Source organism: Lycium ferocissimum, chromosome 1 (assembly GCF_029784015.1).
Source record: "Lycium ferocissimum isolate CSIRO_LF1 chromosome 1, AGI_CSIRO_Lferr_CH_V1, whole genome shotgun sequence".
Classification (NCBI taxonomy): domain Eukaryota; kingdom Viridiplantae; phylum Streptophyta; class Magnoliopsida; order Solanales; family Solanaceae; genus Lycium; species Lycium ferocissimum.
In genome coordinates, this window is record NC_081342.1 from 14711590 (window position 1) to 14732402 (window position 20813).

General features: G+C 33.8%; 3 protein-coding genes across 3 annotated transcripts in view; all 3 read left to right on the plus strand.

The window, feature by feature from the left end:
* Window positions 1-20813, plus strand: part of LOC132049475 (nuclear transport factor 2-like) — a 53608-nt gene that overhangs the window by 26171 nt on the left and 6624 nt on the right. The window lies entirely within an intron of this gene.
* On the plus strand, window positions 8230-13558 carry LOC132049466 (uncharacterized). The gene is made up of 6 exons (XM_059440284.1): window positions 8230-8598; window positions 10876-11075; window positions 12656-12796; window positions 12893-12973; window positions 13106-13233; window positions 13332-13558. The coding sequence occupies exons 1-6, from the start codon at window positions 8370-8372 to the stop codon at window positions 13375-13377; spliced, it is 825 nt and encodes a 274-aa protein (XP_059296267.1). The 5' UTR covers window positions 8230-8369; the 3' UTR covers window positions 13378-13558.
* On the plus strand, window positions 15498-20711 carry LOC132062357 (uncharacterized). Its single transcript, XM_059454943.1, has 5 exons — window positions 15498-15747; window positions 16353-16552; window positions 16701-16841; window positions 16928-17008; window positions 20580-20711. Exons 1-5 carry the CDS (start codon window positions 15519-15521, stop codon window positions 20709-20711), a joined length of 783 nt encoding a protein of 260 aa, XP_059310926.1. The 5' UTR covers window positions 15498-15518.

The following is a 20813-nucleotide window of genomic DNA, read 5'->3' on the forward strand; positions in this document are numbered from 1 at the left end:
GTGTAACAGTTGGATTCTCAAGGAAGAAAATTGATAAGCAGTGATAAGCTTGAAGTACCATATTTAAGAATAAGGAAATGCAGCAGAGCATAAGGATGTTTGAATCAGAAGGAGAATAAAGAGATTCATATATTCAAATTCTTTGGAAGGAGAATAATATGAATCAAGGTTTTACTAATTGGTTGTTCGTGTGTGCAGGAAAATAAGGAGATTCACATTTTCAAATCCTATGGGAGGAGAATAATGGGAATCAATTGTTTCTAAACAGTTTGTTCATGTTAGCAGGCAAAGATTGTCTAAATTCTCAACCATGGGATTTGGATATCAACAGAGGAGAACAAGCATGTAGCAGTTGCAACATAATTCAATACACAGAAAACCAACAGAACCAAGGGCAAATGGATGTGTGCATACCAATAAAACAACACAAGCTAAGGAAACTGCAAATACAGGTACATAACAATCTGAAGACAAAGAAAACTTATGCTTTATGCAACATATTTCCTTATCTAGTAAGTGCCCAATGTGTGGTATTAGTGCCTGATGGTGCTTATCCTATTGGACATAAATTAGATAGGGGTAATATGCGGCAAAAGCAGTTTGAAATGTCTCAGATGAGTGCTTACTATAGAAGGTTCACAGGGGTTTTACAAGAGAGGAAATGACAGTTCTCAATACGCAAACAAAACATGAAGCAAATATCAAAACCAAGTCGAAATGCTAGAATACATATGCAGATTGGTAGACACACAGTACACATAGAGTGGGGAAAGATAATCTACAATTGCCAATAAAAAACAACAAACATATTCCAGGAAATTCATGGGGGATAAAAAAGGACGGATTCACAACAAAATCCAAGTTAACTCCAGACAAGATTTACAGATTTGAAATCAAATGTGGGTCAACTCACATACAAATCTTGAGCTTTAATTGCAAGACAGAAGACCGATGGATTATGGATTATGGTCTAAATTGGAAAGAAAAGAAAATTGAATCGCTCAACCAACAACGCAGACATAATCGAGCCGCAAAGAATAAGCAAATGGGAAGAGAAGATAATGTAACACAAAAGAAGTACCTTTAAGTACAGATGAGGAGGAATAAAAGCAAAATCGATCTTGAACAACAGAGATTCAGCTAGAAAGATGAAGATCGATACGTCTGCTATACTTTCCTTTCTGATTTTAGACTGTTCCAAGTCTTGCATTTTCCACTTTATTTTCTGTTTATAAAGACTTTGTTTTTCATTTGCTAATAAAATAGTCAGTGGGGACACAAACCCACTGACCTTAATTTTTTTTTATTTTTTTTTTAAAAAGACCCACATATATTTTGCTTTATTTTTTGGTTTGTCATATATGATTCGTATAGCTCATTCAACTAGTTAGTTGATTGATTAAATGTAACGACCCGTTTCGTCGTTATAGTCTTTTCGGCATTTTCGCCCGTTTTCGAGCATTGATTAGCTCATTTTTTACCCGAGGGGACTGTTGGCACGCTTCCCAAGGTGTCTAGACCCGATTCAAGCAACTTTGTGAAAATATAGGCTTAAAGTGAAAAATAGTTGATCCAAAGTTGACTTTTGGGCAAACGAACCTTTGTCGGAATTTTGTCGATTCCGAGAGATCCGGATGATCGTTTAGAACTTGTGTGTGTATTTGGTTCGGTTCCCAATGCACTTGGATGCATTTCGGGACTTGGGTTGGGAATTTGAGATTAAGGCATCGGGTGTTGACTCGGTCAACGAGACCTCCGTTGGGAATTTCGAGGCCACGGGCGCGTTCGTAGCACGTTTTTATGTGGGTCTATGTGTATGGCATGTGAGCGACGGCATCGCCTTGGGAACTAAACGAAAAATCGGATCGAATTCAAAAACTTTGGGAGTTTTATGGTGTCTGGTGCCCGCTTTGGCGGCACTGCTGGAGCGGTAGCCCTGCCGCTGGAGCGGTCAATGACTTTTGGTCATTACCACTGAAGCGGTCAAGTTACCGCTGAAGCGGCAACGCTGGGGCGGTCCCAATACCGCTAAAGCGGGTGACGGGCAGTTAGTGACATTAGTAAAGTGTTAAAAGCCCTTAGACTCTCATTATGTCCCATTTTGATATTTGAGCCTGAAGAAACTGTTCTTAGGGATATTTGGAGGAGAATCTTAGAGGTAAATCTTACCCATTTCTTCGTTCTTTCTTTAATCCATTATCATGTTAGATTCCCCTTTTTTCTTAATAAACCCATAGTGATGGAAGTTCCAAGAGGGTTTTGGAAGAACATTGTCCCTAGGATTATTAATGATAAATTGGTGATGTTTATGTTAGAGATTGACTAATCTAAGCTTATTAAGCATATATCTTCCACTTTTAGCGTTGAATTTCGGAATTGAAGCCTTAGGGTTTATACCCAATTTGGGGGTTTTGCTTGAAATCAGAAATTAGCTAATCCTTGAGTTAAATCAACAATTAGTGGTTGAGTTATGATTACCTAGTACTTAATTTGGTATTTTGTCCCCGAATTTTTCGTTTTGCCCTTGTGGGCCCGTTTTCCCAATTTCTAGGGTTAGAATTGACCTAATTGAAATAGTAGCAATATTAGTATCATTCTTCATGTTTTTTAATATAGAATTCGATTATGCTTAGACTACTTTGGTTCTGAGGTTCAGCGGAAGGGCAAGGTAAAGGAGTGAGTTGTTGGTGTCATGTGTTCGACAATCCAGTAGGTTATGGCTTATCTTTCAGTGAGACTTCGTATAGCGAAGCACATATTTAGATTATAATGTCGGAGACAGCATGTGAACTTTCGGGTATGAAGTCGGGTTGGACATTGCCTTAGGTTGGGCCCTGATGTGTGCTGGGACTAGCCACCCCATTATGTGTACTTTAATTGTTCTATTGTGCTGGCTTGATGCCATGAGTAGTTGGTAGATATTGAATTATGTGTTATCGTCTTGATTGGGATAGAATTGACATACCCGTTGTTGGTATTTGTACTTGGATATGTTGTTGGCGTACCCACTGTTGGTACATGTGATATTGATATGTTGTTGGCATACCACTATTGGTATTGTGATATGATACATTGTTGGCGTACCCCATTGTTGGTACTTGTGATATTGAACTTGATTGATATACGCATTGCACGCATTCTCTCACATCCATGATGCATGGCCGATACCCGTGATGATCCAAAAGACGTTGAGTAAGTAAACTGATATTTGGATAAACTTTTTTACTTGAGTGATTGTGAAAAGGCCGATGTCCGAAGATTAATTCCGGAATCGTTGATTGTATGAAACTGATATTTGATAAACTCTTTTACTTGAGTGATTGTGAGAAAGCCGATATCCGAAGATCAATTCCGGAATCGTTGATTGTATGAAACTGATATTTGATAGACTCCTTTACTTGAGTGATTGCGAGATGGCTGATGGCCGATGATCTATTCCGGCATCGTTGTTGCATGGCCGATTCCGATGATATTTTCGGAATCGTTGTTAGTGCATGGACTCCGCGGGTCCCCCACGGTGGTGCGGAGAACCCCCGTGGGCAAAGATCCGGGTCCCGTCCGTCTCGTTGGGCAAAAATCCGGACGGTGGCACTTAGCCTTCGCGAGTCACGCCGGGTCGTCTTACCGAGACGTCGATATTTCCGTTCGAGTAAATGCTACGTGTACACCTCATTTGCATTGCATTGCATTGCATTCATATCATTATTGCGCCACATTGCATTATAACTTGATTGAGATGCTTGGTGATTTGATTGTGATGACTGGATTGGATCAGATATATTCGTACTTGACATATTTAGGTTTAGATGCTTTACATAGCGATGACGGATACTCGGTTGTGATTATATTGTTCTTATGCTTGGCTGGTTTATTGCTTATCCGCTTTATTATCCGAATTGTGTTAACTATGCTTAGTCGGTCGATGATGCCTACCAAGATCGTTGTTTGTACCGATTCGCTTCTTGTCGCATTCTTTTTATGAATGCGAGTGCCAGTCGATCCACTTCCATGACCCGTGGCTGATCAACGCTTCAGCTTTCTCGTGAGTTTTCAGGGTGAGCATGGCGTCCGCTGACCTTGAAGACTTTCCTATCATATGTCCTATTTTTATTTCAGAGACATAAACATTTATGTATTAGTATTCCAGATTGTATTATTCTTCTTAGATGTTCTTGTATTATTCAGACTAGACCCTGTGGGTGTTTATTGTCTTCTGCACTTTCTACTACTTATATATATAGATATATCGTGAGACTTACGTATTTGTTCTATTCTGCTGTTAAAATTCATTCTTTCGTGTATTTATTTATTGTTGGGTTGAGGGTTAGCTTACCGAGGTGGGAAGGTAAGTGCCCGCACGGCCTAAGAAAAATGGGTCGTGACATTAAATGTGTGCTCTTCCTTAACTTTAGGAAGGAGAAGCAGGATCTATCTGGAAGGAAGAAATGGAGGGGTTACGACAAGGGTGGGGATAGGGAAAGAACAAGAATCGGGAAAGGGCAAGAGTTGGAGGGGGTGGGCCAGGTCGGGGGAGGTTCCTTTGTAATATTTGCTTCTTTTTTTTCTTTTCTTTTTTTCTTGATTTTAATATTTTTAATTAAATTTAATACATACACTAGCTTTTAAGAGCGTGTATGTCACACACATATCTGACTGAGCAAAATATATGTCGCATAAGCTCGGTCAACGGTCAGAGGAATTTAAAATATCTTTTTTGAAAAGGTTCAGAAGTCTAGATGAAACTTTGTAGAGTACAGACACCGAGATGATAAATCTGGACAAGTAGGCGGTCTCACAAGTTATTCAGCCTTATTTTAATAACAAAAATATAAGTATTTGACCTAAAAATGTTAGAAAAATATTTATAATTGACTCATATTATAAGAGTATTCTGGTGAAGTTTATCCTACTATAAATTCTTTAAGCTTAATTAAATATATATTAACTTAAACTCCCAATGTAATGTACTATACAAGCAGGGTCGTCTCAACAATATTGGGACATAAAGTCAAACTTTAAATAAAGGCCCTAATTTTTGTATATATATTTTTATTTAAAGTCTACTTTTTTAGCTTTTTTAGATGCGAAACCATTAATTACTGTTTAACATTCAATTTGATAAAATTCCTTTTCAATTGATAATATATTTAATCCATTCAATCTCTCTTGAGACATTGTTGATCTTGAATAATATTTTATCAATTTTAATTTTAAAAAAACTTCTTTCGATTGAGGCAACAATTTATATATAAAATATATCTTTAAGAAAAAAATGGGGCCCCAAATAGCGCTTGCTTTATTGGCCTTTAGGGCAGAAAAAGGATTTTATTACTCAAAACTCCACAATTTACAATGAAATTGTGAATCAAATTGAGTAACTAGACTAGAACTCCATAACGAGCATTGAAGTTCCATTAATGGTTCCTGTAATGAAGAGAATTTTGGAAGGAGAAGAAGAAGGAAGAAAAGAGATTTGAGGAAGATGAATATGGTAATTCAATAACTGCCCAACTCAATAATCTGTTAGGATATTTATTCATATAGGAATTAATTTGAGCTGTTGATCCGCTTCTAATCTGGACCGTCCAGCTGCAACTAACTAAATTATCTTCACTTGACAGCTGTCCCGCCTCACGTGCACTGCTCGTGTCTTTACTTGATTGAATCCCCATTTCGACTAAACCCTAGATGACAAATTCATTTCACAAATTCCCAATCCAACTACGGGACATAACACCCAAAGTTATATACACAAGTTATATAAAGAAAAAAATTATCCTATTAGTATTATAGTGTAACTAGCACTAACAAATTAGAGCATATTTCACTATGGAATGGACAGCTCCCCCCTAGTTTGCTTTGGAGAAACTCAAACGCAGACAATGATGGAACTCTTTTTGCTAGGCCTTTCGTGCCATTTTGTTTATCAAAATGGAATAGTATTAGTCATGTGAACCAACCTGAACAATTATGTGTTGGCAGCTAGGGGTGTCAAATGGGCGGGTTAAGAAATTAAGGCGTCAATCAAATGGTGAGGTAATAAATAGGTTATTTAATATTATTTAAAGTTATTGAGTTGAAATGAGTTGGGCTAAAAATGGGTAGGTCATGACTTCCAACTTGACCGCTTTTTTTGAATGTATTTTTTGCAAAAAATATTTTTCTTGAAAATTATTTTTGCGGATTTTTCGTGAAAAATATTTTTGAGAAAAACATTTTCCCCGGTAAATATTTTCGAGAAAAACATTTTTCGTGAAAAATATTTCCCTTCATATTAAACATATTTCTCTTCATATTAAACATACCACAAACTTATAAGATACATAATACAAGAAAATTCTATACATAAAAAAAAAATAAAGTAAATCTTAAGCAATAAACTCAATTTTAAGTAAATCTTAAAAACGGGCTAAAATTGGACTAGTATTGGACTAAGTTGAAGATCACTTTAAAATGAGCTATATTGGGTTGGGCTAAAATCAGCCCAACATGAAAATATCTTGAGCCCAACCCATAAAATTTTAGCGGGCAAGGCGGCCATCACCTTTAGGCAAATTTACACCCACTTACGTGATCTTGGCGCGACGCACTTCCTGCATTGATGCATAATATTAATGAATAAATGTCTTTTCTACCAAAAAAAACAAATTAGAGCATATTTGGTTACAAGTACTAAGGCAAAAAATTCTACGGAAAAGGGTCATATTTGCCCCTCTACTATCGAAAATAAGCTATTTTTTCCTCGGTTATACTTTTTCAACAAAAATACTCAATAGTCATACTTTAGAGCTATATTTACTCCTCACCCGTTAAAGCTAGCTATATTTACCCCTTATCCGTTAAACTTCATTTTCAGATTTAAAAATCCACGTGTCGTGCTCGAAAAAACCAGCCCCATTTGTGGACAAAATTTTATACAGTTTGAAACCAAATACAATGCATAGTTCCTTAACTAAATCCAGTTAAATGAAATAGAAAAGGCATACAAAAGTTCGAAATAAGTTATAATTGTGGACAAAATTTTAGACAATTTGAAACCAAATACAAATTTAAGTAATAATTGAATATCTAATTTTTAATAAAATTAATCAAACACCCGATTAAAAAATCATTCCTTATTGCTAATCCTTTCATTATTAATCTTATATATTACTAATTTCTACATTACAATTCATATAACGTATTTCTTCACCAGACCACCCCTTATTGTTCTAAGGGCATCTAATTGTTCTGATTATATTTTTAAGAGTGCTTTTGAGGAAAAGTTATTTTTTTAGCTTCTGAAAATAGTTTATGATACTCCCCATAAGCAGGAGTGGAACTAAGAAGGGCCTAGGGGGTTTGGATCCTTCAGCGAAAAATTACACTGTTCATACCTGATTAAAATTATTTTTATGTATATATAGTAGATGTTTAATCCCCTATGACTTCGTGTTTATTTATTTCTTCATATTTTGAACTCCTTAATAAAAATTATAGCTCCACCACTACCCATAAACGTTTATTTTCTTCCAAAAACTTGATCAAATATCTCACTTCTTAAAAATAAGTATTTTTAAAAACAAAACAAAAAAACTTTTGACCTCCCAACAACTTGGCCAACTGGGCTACTAAGCTAGTATTTGATAAATTCAATCCAAAAAATGGGAAAATTTTAAAATGCTCCTTACACAACTAATATGCGCCTCACACAATTAACATTAGTTGTGTGAGGCTATTTTTTGTGAGATACTCCTCCTTTTACTTTTACGTGCCATTTTGAATTTTTCATACTGTTTAAGAAATAATAAATGAAGTACATAATTTATCAATGTACTCATATTAATTGATACATATTTTTATTGAATTTGAAAAATAATTTAAAGTGAGTATTCAATACTATAGGTAAAATAAAATAAAAAATTATCTTTTTTTGATTTTCCCTAAAAAGTGATAAATAAAAATGAAAATCTATTTTTAGAATACTGAATAAATAAAAGTGAACAAAGTGAGTAAAAAAATATACTCAAAATTTGTGGATTCAAAAATGTAAAATGTGCGCCACACTTCCTTGTAAAACTGACATAGTAAAACTTTTCTAAAAAATGTCGAGGAACACACGTGTCAAACTATCATTGGAACACACGTGTCAATCCCACGATTGGTTCTAGCATGTAAACCATCGTTCAATTCCCCCACTGACTTTTTTTTTTTATTTATTTAAGTATGTTACCAGTGTCGTTGGCACTGTAATAAATGACTTCCATGCTCCATTATTTCCATATCCTTCATAAGTCAAAACCCCTCACTTTCTTTTCTTTACACGTTACACTACATAACAATAATATCTTGTTTTGTTGATTTTTTTTTTTTCATCAAAGGAAGAAGAAATGGGTGAGAAGGGTTTGCAAACACCTGCAAAGAAACTGTTTTTATGGGTTAGAAAACAGTCAAAAAAGGTTAAAACTGTATTAGGTTTCGTTACGTGTCTGACTTTGTTGGTTACTTTAAGATTACTCATACATGATCACAATCACTTCTTTGTTTTGGCTGAGCTTGTTCATTTCATTGGAATCTTATGTTTGATTTACAAGTTATCTACCCTCAAAACTTGCTCAGGTACTTATTACCCAAGTTAATTTCCTCCTCCCTTTTTTACTGCTCTGTTTATATGTGAAGTTTAATTGCTTTATCTGTGATTTTCTTTTCTAGTGTAAATAGTCTTCTTTCGTTGGTCAATTCTATTTCAACAAATTTCTTCGTTGACCAAGAAAATTTTGGACTTTCATTCCCAGGAAAACTTTTCCTTTTTATGGACGAGATAATAGTCAAAAACACATCTTAACTACTCCTTCCGTCCCAAAAAGATTGTCTTAGTTATTATTTGGACAGTCAAAGATATTTTATTTGACCATAGTTTTCAAAATATTTTGAATTATTAACTATTGTGCTTTATATTTTTTATTAGTTTCTAAACATGTAATTTTTAGTTCAAAAAATTAAAGATTTAGTTTGACCCTCCGAAGCATGTCAATGTTTTTGGGATGAAGTATCATTTTTTCGCGAGTTTCATGCCCCAATTATAGTTGTTCGCTTGAGTAGATGGTGATTGTTCAGGTAAAGGGAACAACTAATAGTTGATCTAATCAGCTTCGGGTGGTGTTTTAATACATAGATGGTGATAGTTCAGGTAGGAAAAACGAACACTGATAGTTGGGGCGTGAAACTCGTGAAACTAGTGAAAAAGTGATAGCTTAGGTATGTTTTTGATCATTTAACTCTTTATGGATCGTCGTAGACATTAGACAAGGAAGCCTTTTCCAAGTCTTAACTGGCTCATTGTTATTTTACAAACTCAATTTCTAAGTTATGTACTGTTTGACTGTGGATCAGCTGAAAGAGTACTTGTTCTGTTTTTTTTCCTTTTCCTTTTATAGTGCTACTTCTTTGTCATCTTAAAGTTGAGATAATTATATGGGCGTGCAGTGTGTTTGTAGGGCTATCTCATTTTTGTACCCATTTTCCGCCTAAAAATAACAATTTCGATAATTTGGGTTGTAATCGTTTGGAATAAGTCCTTATTCTATATCAAGTTGCTGCACAATTTATCTAACAATGGAGATTTAGGAGTTTGCTTGACTTCTGCAGTACTGGCTTGTATAGTTGTATGTAGTTTAGAAGTCTGCATTGACTTCTAAACTTGACTCTTTTAGAGTTTTGAGTGATATATATTATCACTACTATTGGTTTGAAGCGTTTCAAACATTTTTGGACATCTATGTTGTACATAATAAAACTGATATTAGTACGGACGTCCAATGAATTGTAGAAGTGCCAAATAATATGAACATTAAGTTATTCGGAGTTTTTTCTTGCCGATGTCATAGTGATCTGTTACTCCTAGAATTTTTCAGCTATTATGTATGTTTTACGAAGAAAAGAATCACGTCTCTGCAACTAGAGCTTAGTTTCTGAAGTGAAAACTCCACTCTTTCCTTGGACTTCTCCGAGCTCATACTCTCTCACTTATTTCAATCAACACTCAGACATTGTTGGTAACCTTTAACAAAAGGAAATATCACCAAAACACTATCCTCATTCCTTATTACACACCTTGTGCAATTACCATCTGCTACCTATCCAACCATATAGTGAAAATGATTTCCTAGGAAAAACAATATTCCGTAGAAAACTCTCTTTCCGTGGAAAACATTTTCTTTTATACCAAATGTACCCCTTTTTGATAAGGATATACCAGCTGTACCCCTCATTGAAGATCTAACGGTGCTACTGGAAGTCATAACAAAATGTCCATATTATGATAAGTTTAGGAAGATTCTACATATTTTGGATGTTAATGAGTCTGAATGTATATGTATATATGAGATATATGATTAATGTTCATTTGTGTCAAGCTAAATCTTGTTGACATACAAGAATCGACCCATTAGCCCTCTAAAAGCTAACTTGCTAATTTGTTCTGTTCTTAGCAGTCAATATATTTGATTAGTAACATTATCTTAATAATGATTCATTATTGGCTGAAGCAGTAAAAAACACTTAGGCGGTGTATTTTAACATTTTGAATAAGTTGCAAAGTTTTGTATGACCCAACACCCTTAGACAAGGTATTGTTCAGTACCTGGAATGCCTCTGTGTTCCTACAAATTGATAGGTGAAACAGTATGTTTTTATATATAATCTGTGTCATGTGGAATGTGTATGTAAAATCTTGTCATGTGAAATGTGCAACTCCCAAACCCAGATTATTACAGCCAGATGCAATACTTCAAAAGTTGTACAGTCCATTGTAATTCGTAACTATTTTTTTCAAGTATCGTCAGCTTTTGGTTGTCACCTTTCATCTGATGATCTTTCTTCACCTGCTATGATAAGGCCTGTCACTGAAGAGTCAAGTGCTTACGGCGATATTTCTGGCTGCAAGAGTATTTTGTAGTTTCATCATGGAAGGAGATATACACACCATTTTAGATTTTGTTACACTCGTGGCAACATTGTGGGTAATATATATGATGAAGTTCAAGTTGAAGTCGTCATACATGGCAGATCTGGATACTATGCACTGTTGGTATTTGGTAAATATATTTTCTCCAGTTGCTTTCTGTTGTCCTGATTGTTACTGCAATCAAACTCTAGTTTTATACTGATCCCTTTTTGCGATTTGTGTACCATGTATATTTCTTGCAGAGTTGGTGTTATTTTACCTTCTTATAATCTTTTATATTATTTTCTTCCAACCACGACTTTGTCCTTTCTCCTTTGCCTGTGAATCATTCCAGATATTTGTGATATTTTAAATGGATATATAGATTGTTTACTAAGAGTACAAGAAAAATATGAGGAAGAAGATCAAAGATTTTTCTATTAAAGTACTGAAGGATGTTTTCGATACATCTATCACTGACAACAATGTATGATTTTATTATGCCAATGCATATGTGTATGGTTTTGTCAGTCAAATGGTTGTAAACAAGTAATAGAGATAATGTGCAATGCATAGCATTGTGCCGTGCATTTCTTTTGGGTAAATCAAAGCCGTTCAATGTGACAAACTCCTTTCATTTTGTTAAAAAAAGCTACTCCAATGTCCCCACTTTTGTGTAGTTCCTGAGCATCAGATCTATTCCTCTGTTTTCACTACTGCGCAAACTGAGCCTTGTAATAGTACTTAATTTCTTCATAATTAGACGCTTAACTGTCATCTGTTGCTTTGTGGGAACATCTGTAGCTGTTCAATGTTGAAAATGTAGAACTTTCAGATATTGTATTAGTTTGATATATAGGTTTTAGTGGTCGAAAAAAATCAGACAATGAAATTTACGGCTTTACAGGTTTTTAGTCTATATGCAGTCAACTTGACATATATTTTTTTATTTTTTTTCCTTCATCAAAAAAAATAACTCCAGCTCTGCTGGTTAAGGCTGCATGTACTTAGTACAACTGCTATCACAATTGAGATTCTCAATATTCTATTTTTTGCAAAAAGTATCTTGTAGTTTTTCTTTGTTGGTTATACTTTACATGATTTGCCTGACTAGTGACAACTAGGTCTAGTATGTTAGTGGTTGACTTCAACGTTTTATGTCTGTAAATTATGCGAACTATGTGAATTTAAATGCTGTTGTGTGGCTTTTTAGGAAATAAATATGTTGAAGATGTTTTAGCTTCTGAAGAAGTGTCATTCCTTTCCATCTTAGGGTGTGTTTGGTATGGAGCTTCCAATTTTCCATTCCGTAGGAAAACAAGTTTCTTTAAAATGAGGAAAACGACTTCCTAGTGAGAGTAGAGAAAACACGTTTCATAAGCGGCATTCCAAGCTCATTGTCTTCTCCCAACCCCCAACCATTGACCACCCCACCCCCGCCAACCGCGACCCCCCACTCCCCATCCCATAGTGTTTTCCCATGTTACATATAAATGCTCTTAGGACAATATTTTCTTGTTAACTTACGAACACCAGAAAATAAGCAAGGAAACCTCTTATTTTCCAAGAAAACATTTTCTGTGGAAAACATTTTTCTTCATACCAAACACACCCTTAATCTTGATACCGCTCCCATAGCTGCTTATGTGCATGATAGTTACAATAGTTGGAAGCCCTTAATGTTCTCAGTATATAGCTTCACTAACTTTTCTCATGGCACCCTTTGCACAGATCGTGCCTTGCGCTGTTGCAGCCCTTTTTATCCATCCTGCTACGGCTCATTTTTTCCCCTTCCGGGTTCTCTGGGCATTTTGTGTATATATGGAGTCTATCTCGGTGCTGCCTCAGCTTCGCATGATGCAGAATGTCCAGGTCTGTATCGGTTCTTCACTCTGGAGAAAAAACATGTTCTTTTGCAGACCTTACTTTCTAGTGTGAATAACTTATAGTTTTATTCTTGCATTTCAGATAATTGAGCCATTTACAGCTCATTATGTGTTTGCATTGGGTGTTGCAAGATTCTTGGGCTGTGCTCATTGGATTAATCAGGTTTGTTTTGTAGTGTTATTTTGTGGCTTATAACTTTCGGATTAAGTTGAACACTTGTATAAACCCCCGTCCCTTTTTCTTTTTCTTCCCTATAATTACAGAGACTTAAGAATTACACCTATTCATATACAGATCTATGACACTCGCGGAGTATATCTTTATTTGGCTGGACGGGGCTACTTTTGGATACCAATGGTCTTTTTGGCGGAAATTGTTCAAACATTTATCTTGGCAGATTTCTGCTACTATTACGTAAAGAGGTGAGAGCCATGGTAGCTCAACATTTCATTTGCTTTCCTGATAATATCTTCATCTGAGTGTTTGACAATTACTTTTTTTTTTTTTTTAAACCTTTCAGTGTTATCAGCGGTAAACTTCTGGTCCGCCTGCCACAGCCGGTGTAGAAGTTCAAGTTACTATATGCTACAAAATGTAACATATGTTGTATTTCTTGTGTTATGGTGTGGATATGGAGCTTCTTCTACCTCTTATCTTCTGTTTTTCATCTTTTCCTCCTTCCTCTAGTTCCACTCTTGCCAATGCAACTGGATGAATAAATAAATAAATCTGCTAGATGCATTGCTATGTCTGATCTTGATTCTTGAAATCTCGCGCACCTAATTTTCTGGAGTTTTTGTTTTCTTTGTACTATGCTGAGATTTGGATTAAATCAGAAACAGCCTCTACCTTCACAAGGTAGGGGTGAGGCTGCGTACACACCACCCTCGCCACTACTTAGACCCCACTTGTGGGATTACGCTAGTATGTTGTGTTGTTGCTGAAATTTGGATTAATCGTCCACTTGATAGTTGACACCCAAGCTGGTAAGCGTACTTCCAAAAGAATCATTAAGGTGAATATAAGTGATGTAGAGAGTTGGAAGAGAGCAGTGAAACTTGAAATATGTTCAAACGGGAAAAAATGTAAGTGTGAGATGTGAATCCGAAAAGTTTTTTCAGCTGGTACTGCTTTTTTAGTACCGAGTAACAGAAACGTAGCTGAAATGGTTCGTTACTTTTTGGATGAATTCCATTTTTTTTTTTTTTGGCAAAGTTTGTATTAAAGTTCCTTTCCTATATCGAGAATTGTTAATCGTATTGAGATAAAAATAAAAAACTTGTTTGGAATATAAGGTTTCCTGTATTGGTGATTTCTGGGTTACCCATTTTCCTTATATGCATTAAACATCATTATTGTAAGCAACACCCTTTACCTTTTTCTTTTTATTTTACCTTAGTTTGTGACGTCTTCTATGTATCGTCATTTAACTTTATCAAAGAACTTACCTTTGATCTTACGGTATTTATTTAAATCTTCAGTTCAAATATTGTCAAGAGTCTTTCTTATTTGTTGGTCCTTCCAGTACCGGATCAATCGAAGAACAGTCATGGAGGAAACCAATGCACTAAACACGTGATCTCATTTTTTGCTGACAGTAATTACATTCTTTACAATCCATTTTTAAGTACTTCAACTCACTTTGTGACAGTACTTTAAAAACTAATAATTCTATAAATAAAATAGCATAGAACATTGACTACTCTAATATATTGACTGCAGTAATGTATTGACTTAAGTACTCCTTTTCATGAAATATTTTTGAAAAAGAGCATAGCCTGATTTCACACCAATAATTTGGTAAGGAATAACTCACTCATTCGCCAAAAGAAAATATCTTTAAGATTATTTTCTGACTTCATAAGTGTGTGTAATTACTGCCTCCGATCTAAAATAAATTCATTTTAACTATTGGTCCAAAATAAGTGACCCTTCAGAAAGCTAAGAAGGCATTAATTTTTGTCAAATAACCTTCAACGCTAATGCTATATTAAATAATTTTGTAATGGACATTTCTGCCAAAAACTTAAACGGCATTTATTTTGGACCGAAGGGATTATGTTTTAATACGAAACAATGATTGAACCAAAATTTCAGATTTTCTGATTCATTTTATTAGTAATTCAGTTCAATATTTAGTTAGAACAAGATCGACATAGCATAAAACCATTATTATGGCCAAATAAATCTAATAACAATATTAATATATATATATATATATATATATATATATATATATATATATATATATGCCCAACCCCGAAGATATAGATAAAAATTTGAATGCAATATATTAGTAATAAAAATGAAAAAAGAAACACATGATATACATGCTACAATTAATTGAAATAGATATAATTATCCCAATAGTCAATGGGAAGTACTAATGAAGTATGAGTAGTAGACAAGTTCATTAATGCCAATGGCATCTTTTCTTGATATTCAATTCAAATTACATTATAGTAATGATTTGGAATTTAGAACTAGTCTAAACTTAAGTTGCTCTCACATGATCAGTGTTTTAATTCAACGTCCATCAATGTGTTAACTGGAGGAATAACAAAACAACGTGTAAATTTGTGATTGGTCTACCTCTCGTGTCAAATATTTTTGCTACTCTACAGTCTACATGTAATGGAGGAAGTATACATATATATAGTCAATATTTCTCAACTTATCAATTTGAGAAGAGATACTGCAAAGAGAAATGGGTGAGAAGGAGTTGCAAATTCCATCAAAGAAGCTATTCTTATGGGTTCAAAGGCAGTCAAAAATGGCTAAGATTTTCTTAGGTGTTGTCACTTCATTCACTTTGGTGGTGATTCTCAAGTTGTTCATCCGAAAACACAACCACTTCTTCGTCTTGGCAGAGTTGGTTCATTTCATTGGACTCTTATGTTTGATTTACAAGTTGTCTACTCTCAAGACTTGCTCTGGTATTTATCTAATTCTATATGTTTCTTTTGTTAGGTGTTTGTCCTGATTTTCTTGTCATAATTGAATTTCTTTTTCCTAAAAGAAAAAAATAAAATTTTCATATGGCTAATCCTTTTTCGTGGAGGAAAAAGGTTCTAGACTCCTATAAATTGAGGCTCCTTCCTTCTCATTTTACGACATTCATAATGTAGCTCTAAGGGTCTGAGAGTCTTGTTTAGAGGCAGAATTTGTGAGACACAAGTGTTACTCTGTCACTTGTGTGAACATCTTTTTTTCGAGTGAATTTTGTGAGGTTATTTCTCTCGATATTTGTACTCGTTTATATAGGGGATTACACATCTACGCCCTTGGATGTAGGCCAATTGGTCGAGCCACGTTAAATGTTTGTGCCTCTTTTGGTATATTTCTCGTTTGTTGTCTAATTTATCGTCTTTCGAGCTTTGCTTTGTTAGCTTCCGCTCGACACATGTTTATTTCGGTCCTAACATCTTTTTCTAGTTATAATCAAATAAACATGTATTTGTAGTGCAAGTTTGATTGATAATTGTTTTTATTTTCACCATTCATCGGATGATCATCTTTTAATTCTTTTTGATGTGATTAGGCCTTTCATTGAAGACTCAAGTGCTTACAGCTACATTTTTAGGTGTAAGATTATTTTGTGGTTACATCATGGTAGCACCTGTACACTTCTTTCTAGATCTTGTTACACTTGCTGCAACATTTTGGGTCAAGCATATGATGAAGTCCAGGTTGAAGTCTTCCTACATGGCAGATCTGGATACCGTGCCCATATGGTATTTGGTAAATACATTTTTTCCCAGTTGCTTTCTTTTGACATGATTATATATATTGTTGTTGCAATCATACTCTATAGTTTGAATTTGTTGGATGTTCTTTATGGTGAAGTAAATAGCTTCTTGATGGTTTTGCTCTGCCACGATTCACACAGATTGTGCCTTGTGCAATTGTAGCAGTCATAATCCATCCGATTACGCGTCATGCTATATTACTTGATGTGCTTTGGGCTTTTTCTGCATATTTAGAAGCCATCTCAGTCTTGCCTCAACTTAGATTAATGCAGAATGCTCAGGTTCTTATCTGCTCTTCTACTGAGAAAAATCATTTAGTAATTTGTTCCTTGAAGAGCTTATTACAATTCATATTATTGAATTTCAGATAATCGAGCCATTTACAGCCCATTATGTGTTTGCATTGGGTATTCAAAGATTCTTGAGTTGTGCTCATTGGATTGTTCAGGTTAGTTTTCTTATAATTATCAAATTAAGTAGAGTATTTTGTCCAAACCCCTACCTTTTCTGTTGTAGATATTACTACTATATATAAGGGACAATCAAGGGCTTTTTTATTTGTAGTTCTCACAAAAAATTTCAACTTAATATCGACCTTTTCAATTAATTACTTCTAGGTCTTGATCTTATTTTTTAATGTTAAATTTACCTTTTGTTCTTATGATCTACTTTTTAATGTCAAACTTTTAAATTCGTTTATTTTAAAAAATATTTAAAATAATTTCGGCAAAATAATTTTGAAAATAATAATTTATGTTTGGCAAATTAATTTAAAAAATACTATTGTCAATATTAGAACAGAATTTGTGCTTGGTCAAAGTACAAAAGTGTTTGCGAAGAAAAGTTACTTTTTTCACCTTCTGGAAAATAATTTTACTCCTCCAAAACACTTATTTTTTCTAAAAGTTTGGTCAAACACCTCAACTCACCAAAAGAAAGAAATTTTGTGAAGAAAATACATATTTTGACTTCTAAGAAACTTAGTAGGTGTTTGGCCATGAAAATCAAATATTTTCACTTTATTTGAAATTTTGAAGTTGGAGTTGAAGATGGAGTTGTGTTTGGTTATAGTTTTTGTAAAGAATATTTGGTTGTTTGAATGTACTGGAAGTGAACAAATTGAAAAAAGAGTTTTATGTATTTTTCAAATTCCAAATATAACTTTAAGTTGTATATCATTTTCAAACTTTGAATTTTCATGGCCAATCGCTGATTTTCAAATAAAGTGAAAAACAAATTCGAAAAAAATGAAAAATTATCATGGCCAAACGGGTCCTTTTAGCTAAACAGACTAATAATCTCCCCCATCACTTTCTGTTGTTCATATTATCTTTTAACCTCGGACTTATCAAGCTGTCCTTGTAAGCAGTGTACGAATTACTCTCAATCAATCAAAGGTCGCTACTCTACTTTTTTTAAAAACTACTGCACTATTCATTCAACTTTTATCATTCGCAAACTTGCACGTTCTCTCTTCTCATACCAAAATTAAAGTTTATCTAGAGCCCGTTTGGATTGGCTTATAAGTTGCTTATAAAAAATTTTTTTTTTGAGTGTTTCTCATACCAAAATCTTAAAATAAGCTCAAAAAAAATAAAAGAAAATAAATTTATAAGCCAAAAAAAAAAAATAAGTTACTACCCCAACTTATTTTTTTTATCTTTAGTCTGTTCGTTTATTCATTTGACTCATTTTTGTTTCGCTCCTTTCCAACAACTCTAACACCGTTTATATGCATCTAAGGTTTATACTACTATATGATTTATAGATGTGAAATATTTGGCAAAACCACTAATAAAATTAGCTAAGAGAGTTATTTGATTAAATTACCCTTTATTTCTACTTAATATCAATTAAGAAATATTGAAAGACTTTTTAAAAATTTGTTCAGATTACTACTCTTTAACTTCTTTATTACGTATTTTTTATTTTGTGGAATTTGTATGGTGTTCTGAGAACTCAACAATAGAGAAAAAAGAGGAACAAGATGAAAAATCTATCTTCTCTGTTTCACACATCTCTGTGAAAAGCAGATTTATTCTATACTCGATAAGTACCAATACGCAATGGGGGAGTTGATCCCATTTTCTACGAGCGAATGAGTCCATACTTATTTATCATTAGAAAGCATGTTATTTTGCAATTTATTGTTCTAATTTGAAAGTCGAATACTTTAACAGTTCCTTATTTTCTCAAGCAAAATATTTAGAGAAGAAAACGACATCTTTCATGAAAATGATTGAAAAGGTTGAAAATTGGAAATTGAAAATAACAGCAAGAATGATCTCTCGAAAGAAAAGAAAAGAAATCACACAAGTTATTATAAGAAAACTCAACTGGAGAAACAGAAAAGCAATAATAACAATCACTTTTGCTCTTCTCTCCCACTAGCTCCATTTTGTTTCATCTAATTAGTGAGTCAATTATAACAATCACTTTCTACTTTTGTTCATGTTTTTTTCTTGGGACGCACATGTTTGAAATCGTGCTATTAAAATTGACTCAATAAAAGCCTACTTAGTTGCATGTATATATTTGAAATTCTCCATAATGAAGGGGTGGTGTAGACCTCGAGAGTGATGGGAGGTCCTTTCAGAAGAAGACTGAAAGTTAGAGGAGTGGACAAATGGGAGAAATGGTTATTTGGCCCTTTAGAAACTCTTTTTAGTTTTATGACCCTTTTATAAGAGATATTCATGTTTTACACATAAGAGATCTGAAAAAAATACATAAGGGATCTGAAAAAGTCATTTTCTTATATTCAAATTGTAAGAGGCCAAGAGATCTTATTTCCTCAAACAACATATATTGGTTATGGTTTTTGTTTCTCCAGAAGAGTTAATGGAAAGCACAAATTTTGGTTCATCTATGTAAAAATATTTGGTCTTTTTCTAGAGAAACTTTATTTGGTCTTCTCACATCTATAACTAAGATTTTCTTTTAGTAAACATGTGTGTAGATGAGGTTTTTTTAGCCTATAGTCTTGACTTGAAATGAATATGAGATCATCCTTGAGATACTTTGCTAACAGCTGTAAGAAACATGTTAGAGATACTCAATGTATTTTTAATCTTTGCACCAAATATACATACATCATGACTATAACTAATATAATAAGTGTATCTTAAAAAATTTGTGTATCTTTTATCTTTACAATTGATGTATATAGTCCGTTTTCATACATATATTGTAGTTACGAAGGACCCGTTTGGCCATAAGAATTATTCATTTTTTTCGGAATTTTTTTTCACTTTTTTCAAAAATTAGTGTTTGGCCATGAAAATTCCAAATATTTGAAATTTGAAAAACAACCAAAACTTATTTTTCACAACTAAAACCTTGTTGAAAAAGTACATTTCAACAACAAAATACTATTTGCAAAAACTATGGCCAAACATAACTCCAACTCCAAAATTCCAAAAAAAAAGTGAAAAGTTTTTGATTTCTATGGCCAAACTCCTACTAAATATAATAAGCCTACTGCTTTGAGATTAGGCCCGGGCTCAGCACGAGCCTCGGCCACTAGTAAATTAAGTAAAAGAAACTCTATCAATTTAAGCTTTTACATGAAGTGGTTCATTCAATTTCGGATTATACTGAAGGTTTTTGGTTTCAACCCTCACTGTCACCCGTCAACAAATATACATCCATTTGCTTGGTTCACGAAAAAACAATGTAGACATAATAAACACATTAAAAATAATTAATAATATTTTCTCATAACAGTTTAAAACTTAAGATAAGACTTACATATCCCTTTGTTGGACCTCACAATGTTTCTCACGAAGTCCTGAAAGACATATCTATTGCTTGAGCCTCTTAATTTAGAGCATGGGTGGAGCTAGGATATCATTGAAAAATTATAGTACTATATATTCAAGGTTAAAATTATTTTTAGGTATATATAGTAGATGTTGAATTTCTTTGGCTTTTTAGTATGCTTACGTTATCTCTTTAGTGAAAATTCTGATTCCATCCTCATAAACTCAATAATTACCACTATACATTCATTTATACAGGTATATGACACTCGTGGAGCGTATCTATATTTAGCTGGAAGGGGATACTTGTGGATACCAATGATCTTTGTATCAGAAAGTGTTCAAACTTTTATTTTGGCTGATTTCTGCTATTATTACATAAAGAGGTGAGATCCTAATATCCTAACTAAATTCATTTATTATGTGTTTGACAAATCCATAACTAATTGTTCTTCTTTTTTTATTTACAGTGTCATGAGTGGTCAACTTTTG